General features: G+C 40.9%; 1 protein-coding gene across 1 annotated transcript; it reads right to left on the minus strand.

The window, feature by feature from the left end:
- Positions 1–89: 89 nt before the first annotated feature.
- LOC135099873 (zinc finger protein 540-like) lies at positions 90–15,243 on the minus strand. Its single transcript, XM_064002502.1, has 2 exons — positions 15,147–15,243; positions 90–3,463 (listed from the first exon to the last, which is right to left on the minus strand). Exon 2 carries the CDS (start codon positions 3,449–3,451, stop codon positions 587–589), a length of 2,865 nt encoding a protein of 954 aa, XP_063858572.1. The 5' UTR covers positions 3,452–3,463; positions 15,147–15,243; the 3' UTR covers positions 90–586.
- Positions 15,244–15,266: the final 23 nt, after the last annotated feature.

Below are 15,266 nucleotides of genomic sequence, written 5' to 3' on the forward strand. Positions count from 1 at the left end.
TACCAGACAACATGTATGTTGGACTTTTAACATAATAAATGTTACATCTTTAAATTAGAGTTGTATGGAGAATATGATACAACAACTCATTTTAATGGTATTTTCAATTGGTTAAGATGGTGAAATGTTGTTAACATAGCCAGAACAAAACAAATGTATATTCAGAATGCACTCACAGATTCAGAAATCAAGAAATATATATATAGACTAGGGTGGATGGGAATTGAAAAATATAATTCTTGTAAGACAGTACAGTATTTTAGAATTCAATAACTGGAATAACTGGAATCATGAAAAAGCAGAAATGAAGGGGGTCATAACTTTAAAGTGATGAAAGAAAACTACTTATGAATGTTTAACAAAAACAAAATCCAAACTAAAATACAAAATTGAACAAAGAAGACATAAAATGTGTTATATAACATTAAGCATCACTGAAAAACAGTAATGTGAGTACTAAAAAGATAACAGCAAGATGGCAGGCACAACAAACATTGCTGCTGACATGTGGAATGTTAACCAGCATAACCAAAGGTGGCATCTACTCCACTTTGAGACCTAGGCTAGATTGGTGGGCAAAGTTCATTTACTTTGTCTGTACAGTTTTTGTCTTACAGCTATGATTCTTAAGTGATACTTTGAACTTGAATGAGTGTTTGCAAACAGTACATGTATATCTTGAAATATTACTATGTTTAACCTGGTGTGCCTTCAGCTGACTCTTTTTGACAAAACGTTTCCCACAATGGCACACAAAAGGCTTCTTTTGTGAATGTACCTTTAGGTGAGAGACCAAGGAATCTTTTCGGGTGAATTTAAGATTACATAAATTGCACTTGAAATGCAGAGACTGGTGTATTTTTGAGTGCCTCTGTAATGCCCAAGATGTGGTAAAGGTTTTGTGACAGCTATCACATTTCAGTGTACCAGCACTTAGATGAGACTTAATATGTTTGTTCAAATCCTCTTTGCATGCAAACATTTTTGAGCAAACATTACATGCTAACTGCTGCCCAGCATGTTTTCGCTGTGTATGACGTTTTAGTCCATATATTTTGGCAAATTTTTCTCCACAGATTTTACAGCAATGAGCACGCTGTTCTGAACCTGATGAGTGAATCTCTTGAATGTGTGTTCGCAGTCCACTGGCAGTGTAGCACTGATGGTCACACTGGGAGCACTTATGTATTTTCTCACCTTTATGAATTCCACTGTGCTCCTCCAGATGCCTCTTGCTACTAAATGCTTTACTGCACTGAATACATGAGAAAGATTTCTTGACAGCATGCACTTCCTTCATGTGCCTTGAGATATTGAATGCCTTTGGGAAGACTTTGGAACAATGATCACACTGAAACTTATCTTTCTTTCCCTGTTTGCTCTCACACGGATCTTTGGGGCATTTCCTATAAAGACCTTTACCACATAGGTCTTCCCCCTTTTCATGTTCTTTACAGTGTAGCTGGAGTGTTGATGTGTTTTTGAATATCTTATGACACACCTCACACACATGTTCCTTGGCCTGTGGTGGATGTTCTTCTAGATTTAGTTGGTTAAGTTCTTTCTCAGGTTTAATCACAGATGCTGAGCAGATACTTGAAGTCATGGGAATACTAGTACTTAGTGTGCCATTGAGCTTCCTTACCAGCACCGACTGGAAGCTGTTAATGTATTGGCTCACATCAGCAACTGGATCAACCCCTGTACTTGGCAACACCTTTCTCTCCTGATCATGGTGAAACTTCTTGTGGAGGTAAGGTTTTGTATCAACCAATGAAGAGTAAGGTTCTTCACACTCACTTTCTAGAATGCCCTGAGCCTCATAGGCTGAACTATGAAGTGCACTGGTGTACTCAACACCAGAAAAATTAGAGTGGCTCCTCGTCCCTTTCAATGAATCATTCTGAAGGAGCTTAGTGTCATCTGAGTTAACAGTTTTTGTCATTTTCTTTCCTGTGTTCATTACTTCTGGACAAATACTCCCTTCATCAATGTTTGTGGGCAAATAACTACAAATAGTAGTTTTACTGCTAAAATTGTCCTCAAGGCTGATTAACTGGGAATTAGTTAATGTGTAGCTATCTTTTATTTTGAACTGAGATGTGTTCAAGGTTTCAGAAGGATTATGGACTGCAGAATTGCCACTTTTGGGACAAGGTGTCCATATGTCAGACAAGCCAGAAGCAGTCTCTGAACACCTTTGTTGCCTACTATGAGAAAGTGGCTGGAGCTCATGATATTGAGGACAGGCATCTCCACTTAAATCAGAGGAATCCATAGTTTCAAGCACTGGCAATTTATCACCCTCATACTGCTCAGCATTTATTATATCATTATCAATATTATGGGCTTTATTAAGTGACTCAGTAAAATTAGTCCCATAAATATCATAACCCTGAATTGTTTCAAATTCATTTCTTGAAGACTGGAGGCTACTGGAAGCAATTTCTTGAGAAGTGGGAACATAAAGTGAAGGAGATAAAGCACTTCTGTGTTGGTGGCTCACATCGACATCACAAGACATACTGGATTCTGGTAGACCATAACCCTGAACATTCTTGTTACTTGGCAAATTTTCACCCCCTGATATAATAGAAGGATTTGGCATTTCCTCTACAAGGGAAGCTGCCAAGTCCATTTGTTTCACTGTGGAAGAGGTTGTGTTTTCCAGTGGATGGGAATGCACTTCATGGGAGGCACTGACTGGTTGTGCTGGTGAGCAGAACCCAGCTTCCTCTGTCATTTCCTTTCCCACAGACTGAGGACAAACACTATGATCAGAAAGTTCTACAGAGCCAACATTCCCATAAACTGAAAGGGGTGTGGCAGATGAGTCACACCTCTCCACAGAATCAATATCTTTGTTGAGTAAGAGAACATCAGATTGTGCCACATAGGAGCTATTCTGGCTGGACGGTCCTCTATCGTGGGTCGAGTCCCTCACAGATGCTGGTGGGCTGCTTCTGTGTAGTCTCCCACTGGATGGGCTTAGCTCCAAAAGCCCAGGAGATTTGCCAAAGGAGGCTCGATGTCTGCTGAAGGTTTTACCTAACTTCTCTAGCCGCCATTCCCGCAGCTTCAGCAGTTGGTTTGCAGCATCACTTCCCTTCATGTAACTATAGTCATCTGAGAGATGAGTTGTGCCAATCCCAGCATCAGAGTCAGTTCCGGCACCATCCTGACCACCAGTAGCCGCAGGTAATGGGGAGTCCTGGCAATCAGACTCACCTACAGGCAATGATGGCTTTGAACAAGACAGCTTGGCAGCAGCTGGCAGTTCATCTCCCATGTGACATGTGAGGTGGTGCGTGAACTCCTGCACACCTGCCAAATGGAGGCAGCACACTCCACACTGTAGTGGTCGGTAGATGTAGTAAATAAGATGATCTCGCAAGGTCCCTACAGACTCAAAATGTTGCCGGCAGCACAGTGGGCATCCAAGAGTCCCCATTGAGAGTCCTGTCTGTGAATAAAAATAAATTAATACTAATAACATTTATTGCTCTAAGCACTTGATAATGTGTTACCATACTGCAATCTTTATAACCTGCAAACTACATCTGGTTAAAATCTTAATTACAGTGGAACCTTGATTCTCAAACTTAATTTATTCCTGAATGCTGACTGAAATCTGAAATGTTCAAAAACTGAAACCATTTTTCCCATAGGAATCAATGGATTAATCCATTCCAGATATCCATCCACCCTGTCTTAGTGGCTTATGACAGATGCTCCCACTGCTAAGATGGCCACTTCACAGTATCTCCAGCTCAGAAATTATTTATCTAGAAAGAATGTACTGAATGAACTTAGTGATACAGAATTCATCATCAGATGTTGTTTAGACCATGCAGATATTTTTTTTCATTTTTTTATTTAAATAAATTTACATCAGGCTATAGCAGCATAAAAACACGTTTTTATGCTGCTATTTAAAAAGCCTATACTTAAATATAAATAAGAAGATATATACAAAAAAGCAAACTTATCCTACTATATACACACATGATTAACAGCACTAGTGTGAGAGATTTTGTTTTTTGCCATCTGTGGCCAGCCACTTTCATTTGCTGGAGTGTCATTGTCTGTGTATCACTCGTGGCTGCCGTAAACACGTTCCACAGTCTGGAGGTTCTGGCTGTGTAAGAGCACTGGTGCTGCCTCAAGTAAGATCAAGGCACTTACACCAGCATGTCACTGGAGGTGGTGGTCCTGGACTCCTCTGGACAGCTTGTGGTGGGAGCCTTAGCGAGCTGAGATGAGGGACCTCCAGAACCCGAGCCTTGTGCTGAACCACCAGCGCCGACACGTCCCACCGATGCTCCAGCAACATGACTCCAGTCTGCTCTTCCTGCTGTCCATCCATCCCCACCAAGTGCAGGGCACACCGTTGCACAGCATCCAGTCTCTGCAAGTGGGTGGGGGCACTCGACATCCAGGACAAGGCATTGTACTCCATACAAGGCTGTATCTGAGCCTTGTACAGTGTAAGGATGGCCTGGGAGTCCAGGTTTCCCGCCATCTGATGCAGTGCTGAGACTTGGTGGGAGGCCTAGTGGGAAACAGCAGCAACATGGCGGTCAAAGCGTAGGCCGCAGTCCACTGTCACTCCCAGCAACTTGACGTGTTCCTGGAGGGGAAGTGTCTGGCCTCCAAAACTCAGATGGCCTGAGACGGCCAGGGAGGCAGCTGACTATGGCCTGCAACTTCTCTGGAGCGAAGCTGACTTGCCACGTCTCTCCCCACTCTGTCACCAGCCTGAGCTGCCTGTTCAGCTCTCCGATGGCTCGCTGACTGTCGGAACAGCAGTAAGAGTGGGAGAGACTGCAATCGTCGGTGTATGCAAGCCAAGTCAGTATTTGCCACAAGAGGTCATCAATGTATATGTTCCACAGGATCAGGCCCAACACTGAACCTTGTGGAACTGAGGCCTGTAAAAGTGACAGCTGGGATGCCTGTCCATTGATGACTACCTGGAGGGTTCTCCCCTGAAGGTAGTCCTCAAGCAGTGCAAGGAGGTTGCCCTGGATAGCCTTGGCGAAAAGCTTTTTTACAAGCCCCATGTGCCGGACCCTATCAAAGACCCCAGCAATGTCGAGGGCCACCACGAGAGTATCCAGGGCATCCTGCCAGCCTTGGGAGAGGATGGTGAGGAGGTCCGCTGTTGAGTGGCCAGGCCAGAAGCCAAACTGCCTGTCTGAGAGGAGGTAGTGCTCACTCAGGTGATGACAGATGACACCTGCCACTACCTGCTCCAGCAACTTGCCCACCACAGAGAGCAGTGAGATGGGCCTGTAGTTGCTGGACTCAGACTATGAGTTCTTCTTGTGGGCTGGTACCACCCACGCCTCTTTCCATATAGAGGGCCACCTGTGCTCCATCAGGCAGGACCTGAAGATGCTGGTTAGAGGACCTGACACTAGTGCAGCGTTTGAGGAGCTACGGGCTGATGTCGTCCGGGCCAGTGGCTTTGTTCTCCTCTGCTTCCCTCATTAGCCACACCATCTGTCTAGGTGTTACCTGAACATCGGTGACAGTGTGGTCTGTTTCCTGAGGGTGAGGTGGACGTCTACCCAGATCAGTGACTGACATCTTTGCGAAAAACTCAGTGAGTAGAGAAGCCTTGTCTTCACTGCTGGTGGCTGTTGTCCCACCCAGCCTGGTTAGTGGAGGAACAGCATTGCAGCAGCCTATCCCTTGCTGCTCCTTGACGAGCCTCCACCAGGTCTTGTGGCCAACCCCCAAGCCACAGAGCTTTCACCTCAGGTCCTCTCGCTGCTGTCATCTCGCCCACCAGCAGGTAGCTGTCACCCATCTACACGCCACATGATGTTGGGCCCAATTGTAGTGTATCAGGCAATGTTTGTACCTAACCCAGGCTGTGTGTTTAGCCTCAGCAGCCGCTCGGCATCGGTAACCAAACCAAGCAGGGCCACCAGGCCTAGCAAGGTACCTCCTGCTGGAGACATGCTGCTGCTGGAGGGCAAGGAGCTTGGTGGTGAAGGCATGGGCCTTTTCTTCTGCACTGCCTATCAGTAGGGCGTCCCAGTCCAAGTGAATGATGTCATGTCTCAGGGATGCCCAGTCAGCCTGCTCCCACAGCCAGATAGTGCGTGGGGTGGCAGCCTCCCTCGCTATGCCCAGCCTGACGTGTGCAAGCATGGCAGTGTCACTGGTCTAGCCTTACATGTGGGTCACTGAGAGAGCCATAGATGGCTGGGGATTACCCCTTAGCACCAAAGACTTTGTTTACATCGAGGCTTTTCAACAAGATCACATTCAACTTATTTTAAAGATTGAATTACTATCTTACGAACTGTGTCTCTCCTCCAAATACATAAAAACTATAAATCAGTAATGAACAGCAGCTTTTGCTTTGTTTTTTTTTTAGTATTTGAAATCAAGTAACTTTGTTTTAGAACTGAATTACACTTCAGTGACTGAAGCAATTATTATGAGTTCAAAATTTTGTTTGAAAACTGATTTGTTCAAAAAGTGAAGCATTTGGTAATCAAGGTTCCACTGTATACATAACAATTACCATTAATTTAAGCAAGTAAACATTTCCATACTACCTAATGAAACTAGAAAGAACAGATTTTCCATTCCCTGAAGACATGATAACATATGAGAAAGGTAACTGCAAAAGACCAGCAAGCCTAAACAAGGTAGCTCTCAAGCATCTTAATCCATAACCTTGTCCAGCCTCCTTTTGAGAGAATCCAAGGTCTATGAATTTGCTCTTCTTACTAAGTTTGTTTCACTTGTCACAACCCTATTTGTGAACAAATTTTTGCTTATCTTTTTAAACCTGAATTTGTCTGGCTAAAAAACCTGATAAATGTCTCTACCATTAGCTCTTCAACCCATTAAAATACTGAGGATGAATTTCATCTGCCATTATTCTCTAACCACAACATATATGATTTTTATTTCCATTGGATCCTATACAAACAAACATACATATCAATCTTTTTTGCTCCATGACCCCTCCTTCATTTAGAGTTGCTGCATGTTGAGGTGATCTACAGGAGACATGAATTCCCTGCCTCCTGCCTCCTCCTAGTACAGCATCCAACTGGTGCACTTGTAATGCTCTCACCACTTCTCCAAATTTTTTTTTTATTTTAGATTCTCTTCAATCATCACATCTATTAATCTTGCCTTCAGCTTATTTTCAAGAATACTAATATAACAATAATATTGTCAAAAGTATTAACATTCCAGAAAATTGTGGAAAAAATTACTTATACATATGTATTTTAAGTGTCCAAACTCCTTTACATGACTTGTTTTGCTCACATAGTGAGAAGAGAAGATCAGGAACTGATTAAGAATCTGGAGAAAACCAGCTGAGGAAAGAAGATTGAGGGGAAGACAGAGAGTGAGATGGAGGGATGGAATTGCAGTAGAACTGCAAAGTATGGGAGTCACAGAGGAAGATGCAAGAGATAAAAACAACTGAAGGAGACCCATACATGGTGCCAACTCTTGACTCTAAGGAAACAGGAAAAGATCTATATCACTGTTGATGTGCATCACACCTCCATTGCTACATGTTAATAGTTATATAGATGACTGTGTAAATAATTTTTTTTTTTCCCTGGAAGATTATTATTTTGCTATGATCATGGTTTTTGTATTAATACTTTTGAAAATCAGCTTAGGTCAAGGCTAATTCATGACAACTAAAAAAAAATTATAAAAAAAAATTTGGGAAAAGCAGGAGCATTACATGCAACAATCAGCTGCCACACCATGAGGGCCAAGGCAAAGGCACAGCTTCTATATCAGCTGAGTGTATGGTGACTATAATGACCTCTTAACAATGTCCATTCATTCCATTTGTGGTCTTCCCATTAGCCTTACACATCCAGCACCAGATTATATTTACCAATCATGTTTAGGTATTTTCTCTACAAGCACAAACTATCAAAACAGTATCCTCTGCTTCATGTGCTTACACCACAAGGCCTTTGGACTCCCTCATTTCTCACTCCATTCATAGTGCTATTCCACATATGCTTCCCATAAAACTTGTCTCCATTATATCCAGTCTCCTCCTCTCTCTTGCTGCTGCCACATTCTGTTTCAACCCAGTACAGTTGAGACAAAGGCCAGCACACTTAAGCAGTGAACTCAAGAGATGAATTTGCATCCTGCTGGGAGCTGGCTATTAATATGAGATCATTGAAAGACCAATTTTAATTCACCTGCTCCCATCATTCATGACTGACCACAAGTACATCAAGAAACACCACTGCCATAAGCCTTTATAAATCCAGCCTTCTCCATCAAAGGCAGGGCCAACCACCCATGTTCCAGGAACAAGCACTTATGTGGTCTAGGCTCAAAAAAGTTATTGCCAGTACTCCTTCATACAACTCTTTTATATGCATTCCAACCAACCTACATAGAAACACCAAATTTTTTTTCTTTCCATATCTTTCTTGTTTAATTCATTCAACACTTCACTTCTACATCCATTCTTTCATCTACATTTCATGTTTTGCTCTTGAACAAAGCCTGTGTAAAATAAATAGCATGATAAAAAACAACAACAACAAATAAACAGATAATGTTTTACTTTATTCATAAGACACACCATACAGAGGAAATACTAGAATACCCAAAGCAGCTGATGTGCAAGTGTCTAAATGTGCAAGCAGGAGAAAGAGAAACCATCTCACTACTAGGAAACATCAGAAAGAAGTGTTGAGAGCAACCACAGTGGACATTCAGGAAGTAGCCAAAGTAATGGATGAGCCAGATATGAACAACAAGGTCTGATTGGTTAGGTGAAGGAGCATAAAAAGGCATAACCAGACCTGGTACTACCTTTAGTGAATACCACAAAAAAAAAAAAAAAAAAAAAAAAAAAAAAACACTTGATAAAAGCATGGTGTCTGTTTAAAGTATAAGAATACTAGGTAGAAGGTGAGGAGAATCAGAGGATAAAGGATTGGGACATGGTAGACTGATGTAAGTGGAGAGACTGGTCTACCACACTCACCATTTTAAGGGAAAAACATCAAAAGAAAGATAAGACAATGGATGAGAAGATACACTGATCATATTCACTCCTTTGGTAATTTGAATACAAAATCCTACACTGACCAAATATAATGATAATACATGATAACCAGTAGTAGTGAAAAAGAAGAGTCTCAACCACTCTAGGAAAAAAAAATTTACAAACTCTCTCTCCAAGCTATCATCCCTCTTAAAGAGCAGCTCTGATATGCTTCATCAAGGTATGGAAAGAAAAGAATTGCTTCTTACCCCTTCCATACCATGTCCATTCATTGGAACAGGTACTTTCATTGTGGAGGGGAACTTCAGTAACTGCTCTGTACCTTATAACACCCCTCATGACACAAGGAAAATGTTATGGCAAAGACTTTCATCCCATACCTCAGTGGTAGTTGCCTGTACCACATGCAGTAAAGAAAACATTATAATAAATATGATTATCATACCTACAAATAATAAAAAAAAATGTGAATTCATTTCAGATTCTTATTTGAGCATAAAGCAGCCATCTCAGAAGATGAACCTCTTAATCAACTGTTAAATAAATGAGACAAGTAAACTGGTAGTTTAGTTGTAAAGAAGTGATTCTACCCACGGCAGAAAGATTCTGTAAAGAAGTGATTCTACTCATGGTGAAAAGATTCTATCTAAAATTGGTTGGCACACTTTATTTGCAGCTATCCTATCACTCACCGAGACACAAAATATGATCTCACTGGCCAGGGACTGTCACCATCACTAGGTCCTGCTCCTCTTTGTACACTTGCAGGATCTTGGTGGTGAGGTCCCATACACTTCTAGTGGTGCAGTCTGGGTGCAGCACAGTGAACCATGATCTGTCATTGATCTCATCATCTCCAGGCACCACTACGCCATACACCTGAAGTGCTATATTGATGATGGTGACTGCTATCAGCTGTGGGGAGTGGGTAAGGATGAGGGAGGAGTGATAGATATCCTGCAGCAGTGTCCAGACCAAGTGGACCACTGGCAAGGTGTCAAAGGTATCTGGACCAAGCCACTCCTTTAGGGACAATAGGTAATGTAGTAAATATTTGTGAGGGAGATCCACTTTCATTTTAAAACCCAGCACCCGCATCAGCAACAGCTCTGCCTGAATCAGGGAGTCCCTCATGGAAAAGTAAGGGTCCAGGGCCAGTGGAGGCTCACCGCGCCGCACACAGCTGATCCCAACATTGATGATGTCACGAATCTTGATGTCGTCATCTTCCACCTTTGAGGCCAAGTAGATACATGTGGATCCAATGAGATATGGGTCATACTCCTCCAGTGTAGTGACAGAGAAAAACTTGTGGTAGTATGTTGCAGCTGTGGCAATGGTCAACACATTGGCTTTCAGCTTCATACCACATTCAATTATATATCGAGCACCTGCAAAGTGGTTGTAATTCTTTGTGTAGTCTACGGGAGGGTTGACTCTTTCCTTTTGAAGGAGTTTAATTTGCAGCAGCTGACTGCCTTGGGCATTCATATTTCATATATCTATTTGACCACTTTGTGCTGAATCCCCTTCTTTCTCTCTCTCTCTTCTGATCTGTAACAAAAAATAAGAATCACTCTGATCTCTACAATGATTTCCACTTACTCCGAATAATTAACTTCATTCTCCCTTGCAATGAAATGCAGTACATATATCAAAACTGGGTATATGCTGGGAGACAGTTTTCCTTACCTACCAGTATCACTTCCAAGGATATTTTCAGGCAAGCTTTAATGCAGACATCCTTCCATCCTAGACAACTCTTCACATAGAAAATCAACAATTTTCAATTGCAAGCTCTGCCATCAATCTCTTGATCTCTCTGGCTGGGATTAACTTTTAGAGACTGATGCTGGTCTTCATAGATTAAGGCAGGCCACACTGAGTGAGAATATGACAGCCACACAAGCTTTTGTGGCTGAACTGGAAGTGACTCAAGGTGAGAATTCCTATGGCAGCAAAAACTCTCAGTGACATATAAATGTTTGTATAACATCTGCCACAGCTCACCTCATGCACCTAAAAAGTCACTTTGATTAATACAATTAAGTACAACAGTGACTGAAGAACTCAAGGAAGTTAATGAAAACTTGTAAAAAAAATGAAAGCTGTGTGACATTAAAATCAAAGAACCACTCCAAAATGTTTGTTACACATTTTACTGTATTTGCCAGCACATAATACATTAGAGAGAGAGAGAGAGAGAGAGAGAGAGAGAGAGAGAGAGAGAGAGAGAGAGAGAGAGAGAGAGAGAGAGAGAGAGAGAGAGAGAGAGAGAGAGAGAGAGAGAGAGAGAGAGAGAGAGAGAGAGAGAGAGAGAGAGAGAGAGAGAGAGAGAGAGAGAGAGAGAGAGAGTGTGTGTGTTTGTCTCTCATGGCATCTCCAATATGGGACTAACTGCTGGTGCAGAAGTGTCTTGCCATGCAATTAAAACTGCCTTATTTCAGTCTTGGCCATGTATCAATAAAAGATATTAAAAAAAATTTAATTTCATAACTTCCTTGCTGTGGGACCTCTCCCAAAAATCAAACAAAAATTTTGTAAGAGACAACACTTTTCTGCAATAGCAACAGCAAAGGTGTTTGTTACGAGGCTTTAAAAATAATAAGTGGACCTGTAGTGGACAATAGCAATTAGTTGCCTGAAGTGGTGGCATTGCAGGATTACTCAAATACCGCACACGTTGATGCATTATTTTTATTTATTTTTTTATTTTTTATGTAAGAGAGCCACTGGTCACAGGCAATAAAAAAGTGAATATAAAGGCCCACCAAGTACTAATCCCAAACAACAAATCTCTCAAATCAACAACAGAACACCCAGTGCAGTGCGACTTATCCTCTGTGCAAATTTATAGGTTCTAGTGCAGTCCAACGCAATATACCCTATGTCACTTATGATCATACTCAAGATGTAGATGACATCATTTAGAACATTTCTAATGGTTACACCATGTGATCCAAATAACAAACTAGCAAATGAATTTTCAAAATTTATCTCAATTTTCTCTCTCAACCCTGCACTGGCTCAACGGGGAGTTTGGTAAACTAGTGAGTGTCACCAGGCAGCAGCACCAGACATGTACCTTCTCACACGTAGGAGCAATATCAAATATGCCTACAGTGTCATTCTATATACATAAAGATGCAATGAGCTTATATAATATACTTTTCTACACAATTCATTCTAAGTCAGAGGTGTCAAACTCATGGCTCATGAGCCAAATGTGGCCCATGGGATGGTCTTAAGTGGCCCATGAAGTGAGAAGAGATTTTTCAACTCGAGTTACTATAATTGTTATAACTGAGGAAAATGTAACTAAACTGTTAAGATGAGACATAATAACTTTTACCTTTCAGTCTTTCATTCACATGACAATGATTTATTTCATATTATAATTGCTAGTATTAACGCTCTTTTATTGCAAACTTTAATAAACAAACATAATGAATCTGTCTGAAGCAGAAGACCCAGTCAATGCCGGTATCTGAAAGCATGAATCGCCTAAACATTTTCATACATACTAGACACAACAAGCAAGGGGTGGAGGCCTGTACGTCTGTTAACCCTCGTACCAATTTTACATGTGTAAGTTCAGATGAACCTAAGTAATTTATTTTTGGTAAGCCAGGATGACCAGCAAAATAAGCTGTAATCTTTAGTCTTGCCAATAAGTAATTACCAAGTCTTTGATGGCCCTCGAGACCATAACCAAATGCATAATTGGCCCTCAAAAGGATTTGAGTCTGACACCCCTGTTCTAAGTAGTAACACAGGTAAAATCAAACTATATTTATGAACAAAAGTATTTAAGTTGATTTTCTAGTGAACTGGCATTTAGATTTATTTGGTCATCTCGAGATTTCCATAAAAGTACACCACTGATTGGAAGCATATTAATGTAGACAACAGTAAAAGACATGTTTGTACCACTTAAGGCTCCAAATTAAATAATGAACTTCGTAGTATATGGAAACAACAATCTTAATTGAAAATAGGCAATTCCAGTGTCCTGGCAAGATTAATGCTGTATATCTAACCAAAACGAACATATGACAGGCCTGCCTTTGTTGAAGTTAACAAACACATTGTTGGACAACCTGTTAATTCCTGCTCCAGTGTCCATGCCACTACTCCATGAACCTGTGGCTTCCCGTATTTCTCTCTCATTATGCCAGAGCAGTCCTGAGAGATATTAAAATCCCCATGAAAATAACTATATCCATATATCACAGTGTTACTGAGTATGTTATGTCATACTATATAGTACAATCTTATTTTTTATCTTTTTCATTCTCCAAATCAATAGATTTTAAACTTGCAATATGCTGTACTTAAAATATTGATAACAGTATTAATAAATAATCACAAAAAATATTTGTTTTGACCAACTTCTATCAAAATTATCCATACAAGATACTTGTAAGTCAATGCAGAATTTCAAAAGTATCATAATGATCAATGTTCTATTCATCTGTATGCAAATGGGATTTACAATAACAACATTTTTAGCTCATGTCACTAGGGGACATGCAGTAGCCACAACATCTGGCAGATTAGTTCTGAAAATTCCCCATTGGTAGTGCATGAGTTAGTATGTTGATTTCTGGTATGGAATGGCACAAGCTTGCTTGTATCTCTTTCATTCAGCCAATGAGAGTTATCATTTTAATGATGTGTCAGAACAACACTGAACATCATTTATTTCCAGCCAATACATCACTTATTTCTGACCAATCACCATGTGTATACATGGTGGCCACAGTGGTCAGCAGGCTACCAACAAAGGTACTCGGTGCCACAATGGCAGCTGAGCATAGTACATGCAAATTTAAATACTGAGAATTTATTGTGCAGTTCATAAGCAGTGTTTGGCTGAAATCAGTCGAATGTTGAACAATCAGTGGGGCCAGCATACTCTGAGGATGAGGAAGAGGAGGCTGACCAACCACACCCTGGACCTTCCACTTCCTATTAAGGTATATGTTTAGGTCAGATCAGGTTGTGTTAGTGTCCTTAAGTGGTCCCCCAGCAAGGTTAGGTTAGGTTACATAAGGTAAGATTAGGTTAGGTTAGTGTCTTTATTGGGATCCAGGGGGCAAAGCTTCCCCCACTTTAAGGATTGATTAGGTTAGGTAAACTTAGGTTCAGCTAGCCATTTCTCTAGTTTTCAAAACATGGTGTATCATCCTTAGACTTCTAATGAATGTCCAAACTTGGCTTAAATTGGCTTCCCCCACCCACCAGGTCCTCAAGTTTGTTGGGGACAGAGAAAGAGAAAAAAAAGGCAGAATGCATTGTGTTGAACTGCAATTTCACCATTTGTAGACTAACAGCCATATAATACATTTATAACTAATATTAAATTGTCTGACCTAACAAAGCTCCTAGCCAGAGTTCAGTTATTTTTTTTTTTTATTTGCCAAGTTCTATTATCTACAATCAAATATTCAGAACAAGTTCACAGTCAAACAGGTACCAAAGTCATTAGTGTCTGGAGGATACTATATACCTCAATAATACCTGAAAGACGGGGACAATGTATACAAAAAAAATTTGAAAATACTGACCATAAAGGAATGCTGAAATAACAATTCATTTCCACAGCCAGGAAAAGTACACAAAACTTCAACATTTCTCAATTTATCACGTCCCATCAGCCTATGCTTATTTTCTATGCTATCAAACTAAACAAAACACTTTTTATCAGACTATAACGAGACGACCCAGTCAGTCCTGCACTGCTACAATACCGTTTCTATGCATTTCTAACATAATTACCTACTCCCTGACACATCATGGAGTATAAGGCAGGAATACAAAGCTGTAGAGACGGCCAAGAAAGTAAACATTAATTAGCTGCAGTGCCACATTCTTTAAAGCTGGCACATGAAAGCTGTCAAATGACGACTGCCACATAAATATCACCACGTGAAGGCTGTGACAAGACTGTCAAGTGAAGGGCTACATAGCAAGTGAAATGACCGATACGAGACCTGTCTTAAACGTATCTTCACCCTATAAACAAGTCCCAAATGTGCCCTAAACCTTTACAACTTGATTGGGTGAAGTTCTGGGCCCAATAAATGGATGGTTGTCTGGCTTGCCTTACCTTGCACGGGATAAGGAGGAAAAGAAACAAAAGCTGCGTTTGTGTACACGACCACAGCAAAGTGAAGGGAAGGGACCAGAAGTATAAAGACTTTTTTTTTTTTTTCTTCTTCACGTAAAA

Source organism: Scylla paramamosain, chromosome 1 (genome assembly GCF_035594125.1).
Source record: "Scylla paramamosain isolate STU-SP2022 chromosome 1, ASM3559412v1, whole genome shotgun sequence".
NCBI lineage: Eukaryota > Metazoa > Arthropoda > Malacostraca > Decapoda > Portunidae > Scylla > Scylla paramamosain.

Coding starts and splice junctions, on each gene's coding strand:
- LOC135099873 (XM_064002502.1), bottom strand. CDS start 3,451: ATGGGGACTCTTGGATGCCCACTGTGCTGCCGGCAACATTTTGAGTCT.